Source organism: Acartia tonsa, chromosome 8 (assembly GCF_053477335.1).
Source record: "Acartia tonsa isolate MP-2025a chromosome 8, ASM5347733v1, whole genome shotgun sequence".
In the NCBI taxonomy this organism is placed as follows: Eukaryota; Metazoa; Arthropoda; class Copepoda; order Calanoida; family Acartiidae; genus Acartia; species Acartia tonsa.
The window spans coordinates 15,274,164-15,289,196 of record NC_137267.1 but is presented as its reverse complement, the minus strand read 5'-3'; the positions used below and the strand labels follow the sequence as shown (position 1 = coordinate 15,289,196).

General features: G+C 33.9%; 1 protein-coding gene across 3 annotated transcripts in view; it reads left to right on the top strand.

The window, feature by feature from the left end:
* Nucleotides 1-15,033, top strand: part of Vps13 (vacuolar protein sorting 13C) — a 134,732-nt gene that overhangs the window by 6,398 nt on the left and 113,301 nt on the right. For all 3 annotated transcript variants that reach the window (XM_080169195.1, XM_080169194.1, XM_080169193.1), the window contains exons 13-32: nucleotides 178-269; nucleotides 429-525; nucleotides 1,075-1,208; nucleotides 1,454-1,526; nucleotides 2,068-2,179; nucleotides 2,282-2,392; nucleotides 3,701-3,849; nucleotides 4,393-4,545; nucleotides 5,069-5,165; nucleotides 5,567-5,652; nucleotides 6,676-6,746; nucleotides 8,020-8,082; nucleotides 8,371-8,497; nucleotides 9,127-9,223; nucleotides 9,838-10,042; nucleotides 10,436-10,534; nucleotides 10,646-10,793; nucleotides 11,031-11,170; nucleotides 11,514-11,706; nucleotides 12,292-12,342. In XM_080169195.1, the coding sequence (XP_080025321.1) occupies nucleotides 178-269; nucleotides 429-525; nucleotides 1,075-1,208; nucleotides 1,454-1,526; nucleotides 2,068-2,179; nucleotides 2,282-2,392; nucleotides 3,701-3,849; nucleotides 4,393-4,545; nucleotides 5,069-5,165; nucleotides 5,567-5,652; nucleotides 6,676-6,746; nucleotides 8,020-8,082; nucleotides 8,371-8,497; nucleotides 9,127-9,223; nucleotides 9,838-10,042; nucleotides 10,436-10,534; nucleotides 10,646-10,793; nucleotides 11,031-11,170; nucleotides 11,514-11,706; nucleotides 12,292-12,342 (2,298 nt within the window). The remainder of the gene's footprint in view (nucleotides 1-177; nucleotides 270-428; nucleotides 526-1,074; nucleotides 1,209-1,453; nucleotides 1,527-2,067; nucleotides 2,180-2,281; nucleotides 2,393-3,700; nucleotides 3,850-4,392; nucleotides 4,546-5,068; nucleotides 5,166-5,566; nucleotides 5,653-6,675; nucleotides 6,747-8,019; nucleotides 8,083-8,370; nucleotides 8,498-9,126; nucleotides 9,224-9,837; nucleotides 10,043-10,435; nucleotides 10,535-10,645; nucleotides 10,794-11,030; nucleotides 11,171-11,513; nucleotides 11,707-12,291; nucleotides 12,343-15,033) is intronic.

The window sequence follows — 15,033 nt, the reverse complement described above, 5'->3', positions numbered from 1 at the left end:
TTATCCCCTGCGGGGGGCTCTAACCCACCGGGGCTTATCTCCTAACACTGCGGGGCAATCATTAACATTTACCTAACCTAACCCAAAATAACCTATCAAGGCTACAAAGAAAATACGACGAAACCCGCTACTTCGTTTTCTTTTTAAATGATTAAAATTTTTTACTATTATTTCCAGGAGAAACTGCTTGGAAGCAAAAGTACTGATTTTGAGGGAAGATTGAAAGAATTAGAAACAATTTTAGATGTTTTCAATATTACAATGAACAGGAATGGTGTTCATGAAATAATGAAGTTCAAAATTATAATGGCAATAAATTTTAAAATGTTTATAGCTTGTAGGTTAATATTCATAAAATATGTATAGAATTCCCTTTAAAATTTCTACCGGTTATTATTTGCTTTATTTTCTGAACACCAAAACCGCAGAGACTTGGCGGAGTCTGCGGCTAAGGCTAAGCGGGAAGCGGATGCGGCTGAGAAGGCGTCTGGCGGCTTCTTGTCCTGGATTTGGGGTAGCAAAAAGGTAAATCAGTCTAGATAGGTTTACTGAAGTAAATACATTACAAGATAGATCATTCTTACATTATAGAGGTAGGCTGTTTGAATGTGCGCTTATCTTTTAAAATCTAGCCATTCACAGGGATTTTAAGGGTTCCAGAAATAACGCAGGAGTGACAATCGTCGGATTGGACAAACCCAGGAGTGGCTAAAATATTAAGTTAATTAAGTATTTCTATATAGGTTAGGTTGAAATATGATTATACAAATAAGCCCTCCGCAGTGGTTATGCATTTAAAAACCTATAAGATGGTTTAAAATAGGTTAGGTTAAGTGTCCACTCTGACGTTTGTCACTCCTGCGTTTGTCCTATGATCCATTCAAGTTATTTACAGATTTGGAAACCCTTTTCCTTTTCCAATTACTTACAATTAAATCTTATTACTCAATTAGGTTTATTTATTTTATTTTACCGCTAAAATCTTTTTTTTCTTGATTATATTGCTTAAATAATTTATAAGGGGTCACTGTGGGCTATAACTCATCAAGATATTTACATGAGCGTTCTTTCCAGGTTGAATTGGCGGAAGAGGCGTCCGACATCAGCAAGCTGAACAACGCTCTGACCATGGAGGAGAAAGCAAAGTTGTATGAAGCCATTGGCTACCAGGAGGGGGCAGAGGAAGGAATTCTGGAATATCCCAGAAAGTAAGATTTTTTTTATATCTTTATTCATCATTTAAAGTGCAAGGAGATGGGGGACTGAAGTTTACCGGTACCCAAAGTTTTATAAATATGTTTTCTCATATTTTGGGTACTTTTTATTAAATTTCATTGATTGTCAAAAACTATCGTTGTCTAAACTTTTATTTCTTGTTCATTACTAAAGCTTGCTTATTATGACCTAATCTTATGACAGATGTTACATTTAATCAAATCTAACTTTAATTCAGGAGTTTTGTCAAGTATCGGATGAATTTCTATCTCGCTGGTTTCAGAATTGCTATGAGTGACGAAGATTTGAAGGCATGTTTCATTTTACTCTCTTATCTCTGAGATTCGATTCTGAAATATCCTGTGAAGATCCTTCTGATATATAGTATCGTCTCTATAACCTTTTTTTTGTCTCCGTGTTTGTGTGTCTACAATCTACATATTACGTTTTAAGGAAAAGTAGGAAGGGAAGGGGCATTGGATTTTAAATTATACAGTTAACCAAAGTTCTATACCTATTTACTTTCTCTTATTCGTTAGCTTTGAACTTTGGACACTTTTTTATTAAATCTTGATTGGTTGGTTCTAACTATCCGTGTCCAAACTTTTCAACCAATTTTTAAATTTACAGAAGAGCCAATTCATTTTCATTTATCGTCCATTGCCCTATCTTTTGAGAACCCTTGGGCAATTGGATAAGAATGTTTAAATGTCGAATAGGATAAATTAGATTTATTTAGTTATTCAATTTACGTTGTATGTCAGTCTATTTTACCTACATACGTATTATTCTGTGTTGCAACTGAGTGTTATCATCCTTGTATTTTTCCATAACCCAATATTGTGCTTTCAGGACCGCAGTGTAATGGTGCTCCAACTGGATAAGGTGAACATGATGATGGCCCAGAGACCAGCTGCTAGCAATATGCTGGTCAACCTTACCATGCAGTCTCTAACAGTTACAGGTATGGTGATGGTTTTATCCTGTTTTACCACCCTTCCCTTCAAATAGATGCCATGGGCACAGAAATCAGTTGGGAGATATTGTTGATTTTGTTATAATTTAGGTGTTGACGCAGGAGAAAATCCCCAGCCAAAGGTTATCACAACTATTTCAACAGATGAACAAAAAGTTTTACTTAACCTTCAATATGAGATAAATCCCCCATTGAACTCAGGTATTAATAAAACATTTATGTACATTGAAACTTAAGTTGCTTGCTTTATTAAAAAAGACAAAATTATCTCTTGTTTAGTTTAAATCATTGGTGGAAAAGTTTGTTTACTTAAAGTCAGGGTTGTCGAATTGGGCACTTTTTTTGATATTGGGCGGCCCAATTGCCCAAAAGGGTTTTGGGCGCCCAAAAGTGGTTTTGGGCACCCTTTTTGGGCAAATGTCGTTAAAGCATATAAAAAGGATATAAAATAGCCTAAAACCATACCTAGACTTATTATTAGAAATAAAAAAGCCTAAAACTATCTCAGGACCTATAAAAGCTCCACTGGAAAGGAGAACCATATCGGTTCAGCAGATAGCGAAATCCTTCTCTAGATACAAAAAAAGCTTACTAATTTATATAGATAACTAGAGGCTACGGCCCTAGAGGCCTCTAGGGGCACTTGAGGAGGGGAGATTCAAATATGATAATCCAATTATTATATTAGATTTGAAAAGAAAAAGTAAAAAAAAATTGGAGGGGAGGAATAATTTTTTTTTTTTTTTGGGGGGGGGCGGGTGGGTTTCCTTCCCCCATTTTTATTGTTAGTTTCAATAACTTACTTTAGTACTAGCGGCTTCGCCCCTAGCCTCGGCTTTGCCCCAAGAGGTTTGATCAAACCAATTTTTCGTAATTTAGATTTTTTAAAAATTTTCTCTTGGGGGGGGGAGATTTTTTTTCATGGGGGGGGTTATTCGTCCCCACTATTTTAATTTTAGTTTTAAAAAGAAATTTTTTTGGGGAGGGGGCGGGGCATTTTTATTTTTTTGGTGGGTTGGGGATGTCCCACCCCCCATGAAAATAGTTATAAACCTTCCCGGGACCTATGAGAAGCTACCTTGTAAAGGAGAACCAAATCGGTTCAGTGGTTAGCGAGATCCTTCGCTACAAAAAGACACACAGACAAACAAAGAGACAGACATCGTTCTACTTTGTATTATAGATAAGGATATCACCCAAAAAAATAAGCCCGCCCCCCCTCTTTTTTAACCCCCTCCCCTTTTTCTCTCCCCCTAAAAGGGGGGTGCCCAAAACTGCCCAAAAGGACCTTATATTGGGCGGCCCAAAACCGCCCGCCCAAAACTGCCCGCCCAAAAGCGCCCGCCCAAAATGACAACCCTGCTTAAAGTTAAAATCAACCAGTCAAGATTAAGTACCCAAATTTAAAGCTTACTAATGAGAGAATGCGTTTAGAAAACTGTTGGGTACTCTAGAATATTTAAAAGTTCAATGTCCCCTAACTCCCTGTTTATTTATCTATACATTCAGATGACCTGGACAACGACCCTGGGTCTGTGTATGACCGTCGGCTCCACATCAACTCCTCCCCTCTTGAGATTATCTACCACATGAAAACTTTCAACCATGTGGCGGAAATTTTCAAAGCCCCGGAGGAAATTCAGATTTCTTACCTTCAGGTGGGTTCATATCAAACCTAGAAGTTCAAGTATTTCATTTGACAAGTTCACCATTTTGTACATAAAAGTTTTTTTTTGTCGTTGTACATATATGATTATGCTTAAATAGACTATTTTAGGGTTATGTGTTAAGTCTTTGAATAGAGACGGGGTTTATATTCCTTTCGCCAATTACCAATTATAGTACCTTTAACTAAATAGATTATTGGCTGCACAAAGCATTGGATAATATTATTATTTAGATCTTACACCATGCAAGATAATCGTGTTCTTTAATAAATTTAAACTTGCAGCGGGCTAAAATAACGATTCCCCCTTCCACCCTTCCTTGCAACATCTCCAACCGTCCTACTGGATGAACGAAATGACCATAAACGAGTCCCATGTTAGCCAACTAAATTGACGACAATTTTTCCCTTGTCATAACATCCACGTATGTGATACAATCATTTGCAGAGCCCACTTTTGCATTTAGAAAGGATAGAACTTAGAAGTCATAGAAATTAGGTAATTTATGATTAAATTACATTCTTAATATTTCAGGACTCAGCTATTCAACAAATCCGGGAGTACAGAGAGGTTAAGATGTCCAAACTTGGCTGGGAGTTTGTCATTGAGAATCACAAGTTCAGAGATATTGATATTCAGCTACAGAGCTCATATATTGTCATTCCCTATAAGGGCGAATATAAGGAGGTAATAGTTTTAGCAGCAAAGTTTCATACAACTATGGTTTGTATGAATGGCCGTCCGTCTTTTAAGTCAGATTAAGTTATGTTATATCATGGACCTTAAGGGAATTGACAATAGACGATAAGTTGACTATTTTTTGAGCCAACGAATGAGAGAACGTGTTAATAAAAAACTGCACCAATTCCCTTCCCTCCCTAAAAAAAGGGTCATTTTTTTCGTGAATTATCCGTTGTGTGTTAGTTGTGTTTAAGTTTAGTCAAATGCGCTTATTAAGTCAAATTGTTCTTAATTTTTAACATTTCATATACATACCTATATAAATTGGGTCAAAATTTTGAACAGTTTTTATGTGTTATAAGTTAAAAACAGTAGTAGAACGATGGAAATATTATTTATGTTAACCTTTAAAAAAAAAATTTGTCTATAGTTCTTTTCAATAAGAAATACACATATTTAGTGAATATTATCGTTCTACTACTATTTTTTCTCAAATCTGTTCAATATATATAATTAAAATGATATCTAGGGGTGTCCCTGCCTTGTAGCCAATCTTGGTAGCATCCGAATAAAATCTGAAGAGGTGACAGAGACTATGCGCATGCTCAGAAGTAAAAAGGGTCAAGGTGAGATAAACTTCTTTTCCTGAATTGCTTCGAAACCGATTGATATCCGGTGGATTAGAACCGGTTCTCAGCCATGCAAAAAAATTATGTATAGCATCATATTTTATCGTGTTTTTTACGAATATAAAAATGTACAACCATTAAGATAAAAACCAGGTTTTTTTAGCCCGTGCCTTCAACGATGCGATAAATAACAAACTATTATTTTTTTATAGGAAAAAGACTAAAATTGTCCATAACTATACGAAGCTTTTTAAAAAGAATATTTTAAGTGAGTTCTCTTGGTAGTCAAACATTAAGAAATTAAGTAGGTTAAGTGTAATAGGTAGGTATAAATTATTCTAGAAGTTATGACAGCTAAATTCAGGTTCAATTTTATATAATACATACTAATATCTTAGGTCTTGCTGTGGGGGAGCAAGGACAAGGAGATGATTCTGCTCAAGATAAGGGGGAGGATGACCCTGATAATGACCATTTTGAACAGGTATAAACGTTTTATTCAATGTAGGGATAACTCACAGTTAATTAGATTATTATACTTACACCATAACTCCATTAATACAGGCTGGCCACAAACATGCTATTTCCACTATTTCCACTATTTTTGCATGCTATTTCCACTATTGTCCAAAACTGCATACTATTTCCACTATTTTCCAAAAACTGCATACCTACTATTTTCCACTATTTATTTGTATGTCAGATAAATCTTCAATATTTTAGGTAATTAAAACGAACTGATTTTTTTAGATCATGAAAAGAAAGCGAAGTAGTGGGTTTTATCGCATTTTCACAGCATCTTTTATCCTATTTCTAGCCCCTGCGGGGGGCTCTAACCCTGCGGGGCAATCATTACCACTTACCTAACCTAAAATAACTTATCAAATGCTACTGTGAAAATACGGCAAACTTTTTTTAGAAATGTTTCCAGAAGAAAGTAGTTCTTCAGTTCAGATTGTTGTACCTTTTTTGAAAGTTATTGGTATTTCCACATTCAATGTAAAGATATCTCCTTTTAAATTTTAATGGCATTGAGGAGTACTTTTATTATTAAATGATCCTATAGGTAACTGAGGTTTATTATCTCTTAACTAATATAAATCCTCTGTTTTTAGGTCCTTTTTCACATAACAATTTTAAACGGTTGTAATTTTGAAGCTAAAAGACCAATTTTTCAGAAAATGTTTTTGTGTGTGTAAATTTTATGTTAGGAATCTCAAAACATAAATTTCAGCAGCGGAAGCTGTACTTGGCAGCTGCCAGCCGGGGCTCGACAGGAAAACGACGGTGGATATTTAATAATAACTAAGGGAATGCTCGATATCAACATAGGAAGATTTGCGTCTGTTTTGGACCAAGGAATTCCCTCTACTCTGAACGCCTAGCTGACATTATTACGTGGTTTACGTTCCTCTAACTTAATTTCTAACTTTATAAAAAATGTAATTGAAGTCATATTAAATAAGCATAATTACAATTGTTTTTAATTATGATTTTTTTCCATTAGGCTTATGACAAGTATTCCATCAAGTTGGAAAATATGGAGCTTATGTTTGGTCTGGAAAATGAAAATTGGAGGTAGGATTTTTAAAAGCGAAGCTTTTCTATAATTAGGGTCGGTCCGTCCGTACGTCCGTCCGTCCGTCCGTAACGGATAGCTTTTTCCGTTAATTTAGGCATGTTAGAATTGTCCTATCGATTTCAAATTTTGCATGGTGATTCCTTTAGTAGTTAGGTACGATTTAGAAAGCGTAGCAACTCTTTAATCATTACCAAAATGTCTGTACGTCCATTTTAAACATGTTGATTTTTTTACTTTTTTAACAACAAATTTTTACGTGATCAAATCATCGGATTGATCTGATTTTTGGTATATTGATTCCTGGGACAACAAAGTATAATGTAATAAGCGAAGCAACTCTATAATCAAGTCCTAAAAATGTAAGTATGTCCATAAAAATTATCCTGTATCAAGCAGTTTTACAACAAATTTACTTACAATTTTGCTTTGACTCTTATAAATTTATATTATGATAATTAAGTTCTAACACTATACAAGTGTTAATGTCCGTTTGTCCTACCGTTTCAGTGCTTCGCTTTTATGGATGTTGTCATCCTTGTTGTTTTGTTTTCATACTTTAGTAAAATGGAGTGGGGTTTGATTGCATGGAGAAAGAGGACATTGCACTGAAAATTATATTGGTACTAGGGATGGCAATCCGTCAAAGTTTTGGAACGGATTCGGATTCTTACAAGAATCCGTCCAAAAAATCGCTGATTCCGAATTCTTATTTTTGCGGATTTCGGGTTCTAGCAATATTTTAAAATGCTTTTTTTTTAAATTAAAAAATTTAAATGCTACATATGTCTTTAAAATTAATGTTCTTGGTGTTCTCTATAATTCACTTCCGAGAATCGAACCAGATTTTGAAAGATATTATATACCTATAATGATGATAATCTTTGCCTTCAAAAAGGCGGAGTTGAAAGAAAAAACTTAAGACGCTAATTTTAGCCTACCAATTAAGAATCCGAATCCGCTTTTAAAAAACGGATTCGGATTCCAAAATTAGCTAAAAATTGTGCGGATTTGGATTGCCAACCCTAATTGGTACCCAGACTTTTATTTCAAGTCATTTTTGGCTTCAAATTTATTAAATCACAATTGTCCAAACTTTTTGACCAATATTTTTATTATGAAAATATCTGTTGTTTATTGACGGAATGTTAATATTTTCACAATGATGTTACATTTGCAAGTCAGCTACAAGTTTATCCATAACGAAATAGGTCCTAAATTATTTCAAATACAAAAATTATCATACATAATTTACTCATAATTTTATTTTAGAAAAGAAATGCAGTTTAAGAATTCAAAGCTTCATATTCTGAAACCCATTGATCTGGACTTAAGGAATAGTTTTATTTTTGTCTTTTTTATTTTTAAGAGAAAATTTAAAATTAAAATCAAGACTTTTGCTAAAACAAGCACAATTCAAGTACCTAATAAGTAGCACAACAATAACCAAAAAAAAAAAATTTTAAAGAGAAATAAATGATTTAGTAATATAGTTAGAAAAATAGCTTTTTGTTGCATTTATTATCGTTAACTCAACGAATATGTCAATTTCGTTCGATATATTTTAGTACCTACAAGTTTCAAAGTTGTGATAAAAAAATATAAAACTTCCATATTATATAGTTTTCATTACTGTTTGATCCACACAGACCCGAACTACCCAATCACCAAGCTGACCGGCCTCCTGCCAGTCGTGGGTCTTAGAATTGAAGACAGGAGACTTTTTACGCTGGCGGAACTTCTTGAAAAGGTAAATTTGTTTTGTAGTACAAATTAGAACTATGTAGGTAAGTTAGTCTGTCTGTATAGCTTGAAGTGTCTGACTAATTAGATTCTGTTTTTAAAGGAAATCCCTTCTTAAAGGTTTTAGAACCTTACAAAAAACGGGAACAGCCATATGTTTTTTTCCCACCTTCTGTTTAGACGGTGTAATATTGTTGAGATACTTGTAATATTAAAAAAATATGAATATTTGGCGCATATTTTTTTTAGTTAGTTGCCCGTGTATACTTGAATATTAAGAGCTTCGATTTTTCTTGGTAATCCCTTTGTATTAATTTCAAGAAAAAATAGGGTCCCTTAGAATATTTTTGTCATGGTATGCTATGGTAACAAACTTTCGGAATCAAAAAGGTCTGTTCACGTTGTTCAAAATTTGAAAATTGCAAATAGCAATACCTACATTTTGAAAACATGAAAATATTCTTTCATTCAGTTTTGTTGTCAACCACTTTCTTTTAGTCTAAAGTACACTAATAAAATAAATCTTGATTAGTTACAAGAGTTATTTAAGATATTTGAAATAAATGAATTCATTTTTATTGTTTTTTTTCTTGGCCTAAATTAAAGCTTCTATTTTCTTTACTTCTACTTTGTCAGGCGCTTGATCCTGAACCAAGTGACAGATACGTGCAAGCTCCTCAACTTAAAAGAACAGACTCAGAGGCTTCTTTGTCAAGCACTACTTCTAGTCTAGGTATTATTGTAGATATTTATCGCATAGAATTATAGACAGCTTTCCGCGGATATTCAAATGAAAAATCATAAGATAAGATTAAAACCAGATTTGTTAGACCCGAGAAGCTGAATGCCCAGGCTCACAAAACTGGTATTAATTTTTTATTTTGATATTCTTTAAAATTGTCTGTAATACGATGCTATAAATGATTTTTAAGTATAGCTGAGAACCGGTTCTAATCCTGCGGATATTAATCGGTTTCGAAGTAATGCTGAAAAATATTGTTACAACATACTATTTATACAATAGGTACTATAGTAAGTAAACGTATTCTATAACAAGGACAATTATGTCCATAAAAATTGCAGTGATAACAAGCTAAAGCATTTATAATTGAAAAAAATATGCATTTTTATTATCAAGAAATAAAGCAATTTAAATAACATTTTCTTCAGATAAGTTTAGATTTAGGTAATTGATGTATTAATTAATTTAGCTAAGGTTAGATCAACTGTCGATTAAACCTACAAAAATATATCTTCGATTAAGAGTAAAAATCTATGTGAGATTTATGAATTGATAATGATTTAAAGAGTACCTACCTAGTGGTTATCTAATAGATATTTTTCTAGCAACAGGCAACAGCACCTTTATCGGACGAAAGAAGGATCAACAAATCGTGGCCAACCTGCCTGACCGTGGGGCCAGTGATAAACCTGTCATCTCCAGCAATATTGTCCAGCTGGACCTGTCATTCATCATTGGCAAGTTGGAGCTGGAGGTTGATAAGGAGTCGGAGCCTTTCTTCAAGTTTGCTATCAATGCGACTAGTTCAAAGTAAGATATTTTTCTTGGACAAATATCCTTATAATAAAGTAAAAAGTGTGTACCGAAGGATCTCTCTAACCTCTGTACCAATATAGTTCTACTTTACAGAGTAGCTTCTCATATGTCCTGGTAAGGTTTATAACTATTTTGGGGAAGGGTACCACCACCCTCCAACTCTTAAGAGAAATCGCCCTAGAAAAAAAATTACCCCTCAATTTTTTTTTCTATTTTCGCTTTAAAACTACAATTGAAAATGGGGGATTGACTTTCCCTCCCCCTCTCAATGGTCCTTAGAGGCCTCTAGGGGCGTTTTTTACCCCCCCCCCCCGTATATTTATGAAACTGAATAAATGAATACATGAAATATTTATTTTAAACTTAACCAAATATTTTTCCTTTTAGAATTGAAGTGAAAGAAAACTGCTTGGATGGACAGTTTGAAATATATTCTTGTATTTGTGAGCATCTCAAATTCAAGATGGCGGATGGATCGCCAGTCAGGTAAAACATATTGATTTTGTGAGCGTATAAATAGATTATGTCGAATATCCAAAATTAAGATTAATAAGTAATGATTTATTTTTCCTCATTTAAGATTACCTATTATTTTAGGCTTTTAGACACAGACGATGGTCAGTACTCTAAAGAGAAAGTACTGTCAGTACATTACAAGAAGCTTAACCCTGGCTCCTCAGAGTGGAACAATATTAAACAGTCTGTGGAGGTTGCTATGTCTTCTGTACATTTCTGCATTCATCAGGTATTATACAAGCTTTTAACCTTTAAAATTCAAAAAGTCTATGTTATAAATAAATATATTCGAACTATCAATTTGTTACAAAAAGACCCATTTCAAAGTAGCTTTTGTCACAAGAGTATAACTTTTTTTCAGTCTTAAAAATAAAATAGTTTTTATTATTCAAGACTTAGCAGAAATGTCTGAATCATAATAATTAAGCTCAAATGCACCGGAACAACCCTTTTTAATCTGTTATAGGATGCTATTCTTGACCTTGCCCGTGAGACAAGTGTATGGATGTCCAAGATCCAGTCCCGAGCTGGCAAGCTGATGCAGTATGGCAGCAGTACAGGACAACCTGACACAGCTGGATCTATTAGGCCTTTGACGCCCAATAGGTATATTTTTCAGGGAGGCAGGGGACATTGGGCTGTTTATTACACTAGTTCTCAAAGTTTTATAATAACGTTTTCTTATTCGTTAGCTTATCAACTTTAGGGACTTCTTGAATTTTGATTGGTTGGTTTATTAAGTATAATATCCAAACGTTTCAACTTCTAATAAATTGCAATCTACAGAAGAGGTAATTTTGTGCATCATTATTGGGTATTTGCATCAGTTTATCGTCCATTGTCTTATCACTTTAGACCCCTGTAATGTAAACCACTACCACCAGCACTATGTATGTTTACTTTAAAAAAATAAGTAAAGTTTGCGTGATAATATTGTAACATTTTATAGATCCGGCAGATCTTCGCCAGCTCTATGGCTGCAACGGCATGCCACTAAGTCAACCCGCCGGCTGTCACGACAGAGTTCGTTGTCAACCTCGATGGCACTGGGTAGCTCCCTCATGGAAAGATATAAACCAAAGTATAACAAGACAAAGTCTAAGGATGAAATTATTCAGATGCACTTCAAGGCGCAGCTAAAGGTAAAGTTTTATTGTTCTGTTTAAAATATTGTAACTATGCTGCTTTCTTTTTGACACATTTTATAATATTTTGAAAGGGAATTACCTATTTTTCTTAGAATTATAATTGCTTCAAGTTTTCATAATTTTCATAATCCCATTTAAGTAAACCCATTACATCAATCTAAAAACATTGATAATATGAAAAATATGAATTTGTGAAAGTTGAATATTTTGTTTTCATGGATAAATATGATATTTGAAAATAGATATATTTAATTTCTAATTTATCAATCAAATATTTTTTATGATGCTTTGATTCGTCAATAATTTAAAAAAAGAGTACCTACTCATGAACAATAGAGAAAAACCTTTCATTTTATGAATGCCAGAAAATTTTGCTGGATACCTATAACATTTAAAAATTGACATAGATGGGATAAACACAAAAAAAATTATTTAAAAGTAAAAACAAAACAAAAAAATCGACTAAAGAATCAAATAGATTTAAATCTTTGATAACCAATTCTTCATAACAATTACAATCTAAATATTATCTCACTGACCAATCCCTGCTTTCCTGATTAAGTTGTCCAATCTGTTTAGGAAGTTGTGTTCACAATGATGACGTCATATGCCAATTTCTCCAGCCTACAGGTAAAACTTTAGTGGCCAGTCAAAACTGTGTAAAATGCAGGGAGGGAGGGGATATTGGACTGTAAATTATACTGGTATTCAGCATTAACACGTTCTCATATTCGAAGGGTATTTTCATTGAACCTTGATTAGTTGTTTGTAACCAGTAGTGTCCAAACTTTTTAACCAAAAATTTTGATTTACATGAGAGGTGATTTTGCATATTATTATTGGAGATGTACATCAATTTATTGTCCATTGTTTCATCCCTTAAGATCTCACTAAAATGTAAAGTGCTTGCCTTCTGCTAGTTTTCAAGAAGGTGATGGGCTCGAAATTTTGCCAGAATTACGTCAAGATTAAAGTCTTTGTAATTGTACATTCTATCTATATGACTAAAATGTAATGGTAATGTCTTGGTCCATAAACAGGAGTAACCGTTCACATCCATCAAAGTCAAGAGGTTGCTAAACATTTGTCTGACTTGTATTGTTTTGTCTTTTTTTATTTTTTTAAGTAGTGATTTTGTGGTAACAGCAAAAGTTTTCCATTCACAGGGTGACCACTATGTACGTTATGTTCAATATGTTCATATTGAACACCACTTTTAGGTTTTTTGGTACGTTTTTGTTCGTTATTGATTTTTGTGTACAATATGAACATTTCAGCATACGTTATTGTACGTTTTTCTGTAATGTATGATTAGTGTTAGTAATCATTAATGTATTTGTATTTCATAAAACTACAAAAAAAATTCTCCACGCTTCGCGCGCCACTTTACCAATCTGGGATTTATGACGTCATAGTGAAGCTTCCTTAAAATAAAAAAACTCAACTCAATCAAGCATTTCAGTAAATATAAAAAAATTCCTCTAATTCAATTACAAACCTAATCAGGACATATGCGAAGTTAAACTTTAAAAGAGTATCATATTTGTTCATCAGTTAGCAAGATAATTCTTAGTTGATATTTATGTTTTCTTGTACTTACAGGAATGAGATACTACTTTCTATAATACAAAGTAGAACGATATTGTCTGTCTATCTTTCCGTCTTTCTTAAGCTTAAGATCTTGGTAACCGCTGAACCAATTGGGTTCTACTCTAAGTCTTCAGGTAATATACCTACTTGTCCTGTTGTGGTTTTAGGCAAAGAATCCGGCCCCCCTCCAAAAAAATTCTTTTTCTTTTTGTAAAATATAACCAGTAAGTGAGGTTGGTAAACACCCTTTAAAAAAATACTTTACAATACCTCTTTTGGCGATGCCCCTAGAGGCTAGGGGCGAAGATGCTGGAATATTTAATCGTACTTAAATAAATAAATATAAACCTCATTATTAGTTGGTACTATTTACATGATTAAATTGGGGAAAGTTTTTAGGTGAGGTAATTAAGGGGGGTTAGTTAACACCCAAAACAGATTTCAGGGGGGTAGAAAAATTTCCGGCGCACTTCGCGCGCCATTTGAAGATTTAATGTAATTTACATCAACTGTCAATTATGTCTTCCCATATTTTTACATGATATAAATTATGTAAATGAGAAAGGGGGGAGGCGGATGTGCCACTTTTTGAAACCAAAACTAAAAGTCAAAGGAACTCAACTAAAAAAGAGTTACAGGTTTGAGATTTTGTATGGCAGTTGCTTAATAGGGGTACAATATGGAACTGTGAAGAAACGGCAGCGCAACCGCCAAAAACCGCCGAGAAAAGGCAAAAAAAATTCGGCGGTTGCGCCGCCGTTTCTTCACAGTTCCATATTGTACCCCTATAAAGCAACTGCAATGCAAAATCTCAGACCTGTAACTCTTTTTTTTATATGAGTTCCTTTGTTGACTTTTGGTTTTGGTTTCAAAAAGTGGCACATCCGCCTCCCCCCTTTAAACAACTGTCTCTAAGGGCTTTGCCCCAAGAGGTTTAATCAAGAGGTGTTATTTAGATTTATAAAGAAAAAGTAAAAACAGATTGGGGGAGAGGAAATTTTTTTTTTGGGGGGGGGGAGGCGGGATAGTCAAACTTTCCTTTTTTATTTCAGTTTTAAAAAGCAATTTTTTTTAGGAGGGGTATACAATATTGCATTTTTTGGGGGGAGGGGGTGTCCCATCCCCCATGAAAATAGCTTAAAACCATCCCAGGACCAGTAGGTAAAGCCCAATCGGTTCAGTGGTTACTGAGATCTTAAGCTTCAGACAGACAGACAGACATCGAACTACTTTGTATTATAGATGTATATGTGTTTTATGGTACGTTATTGTACGTGATTTTTTCAAAAAATGTACGTTATCGTGTTCATTGTAATTTTTTTGTAGTACGTTATTTTCAATATTAATATAAGAAAGGCGGTGGTCGCCCTGCATTCAGTTTGTCTGTGTAATAGAAAATTTGTGAATGTGTAAATTTGTTGATGCACCTATATATGCACTTTTCGTCCTTTCAATAGTTAAAATTTTGTATTTAATATGGATATTTATTATAAAGATAAAGCATTTTGTCTTAAGACAACATCCCCGCTATTAAAAAAATTAAATATATTTAAAAGAAATATATGTTTTCTTGATAGGTTAAAATTCTAGGTTTAGACTTTGTGTTTTAATAGGCTCACACATTTTACCTGATTAAGGATTCATAAGGGTACTATTATCAAACCATTATTTTAGACCAGGGATGGTCTGGCCCAATACTGGTTTTGGTCCTTTTTGGGCAGTTTCATGCTG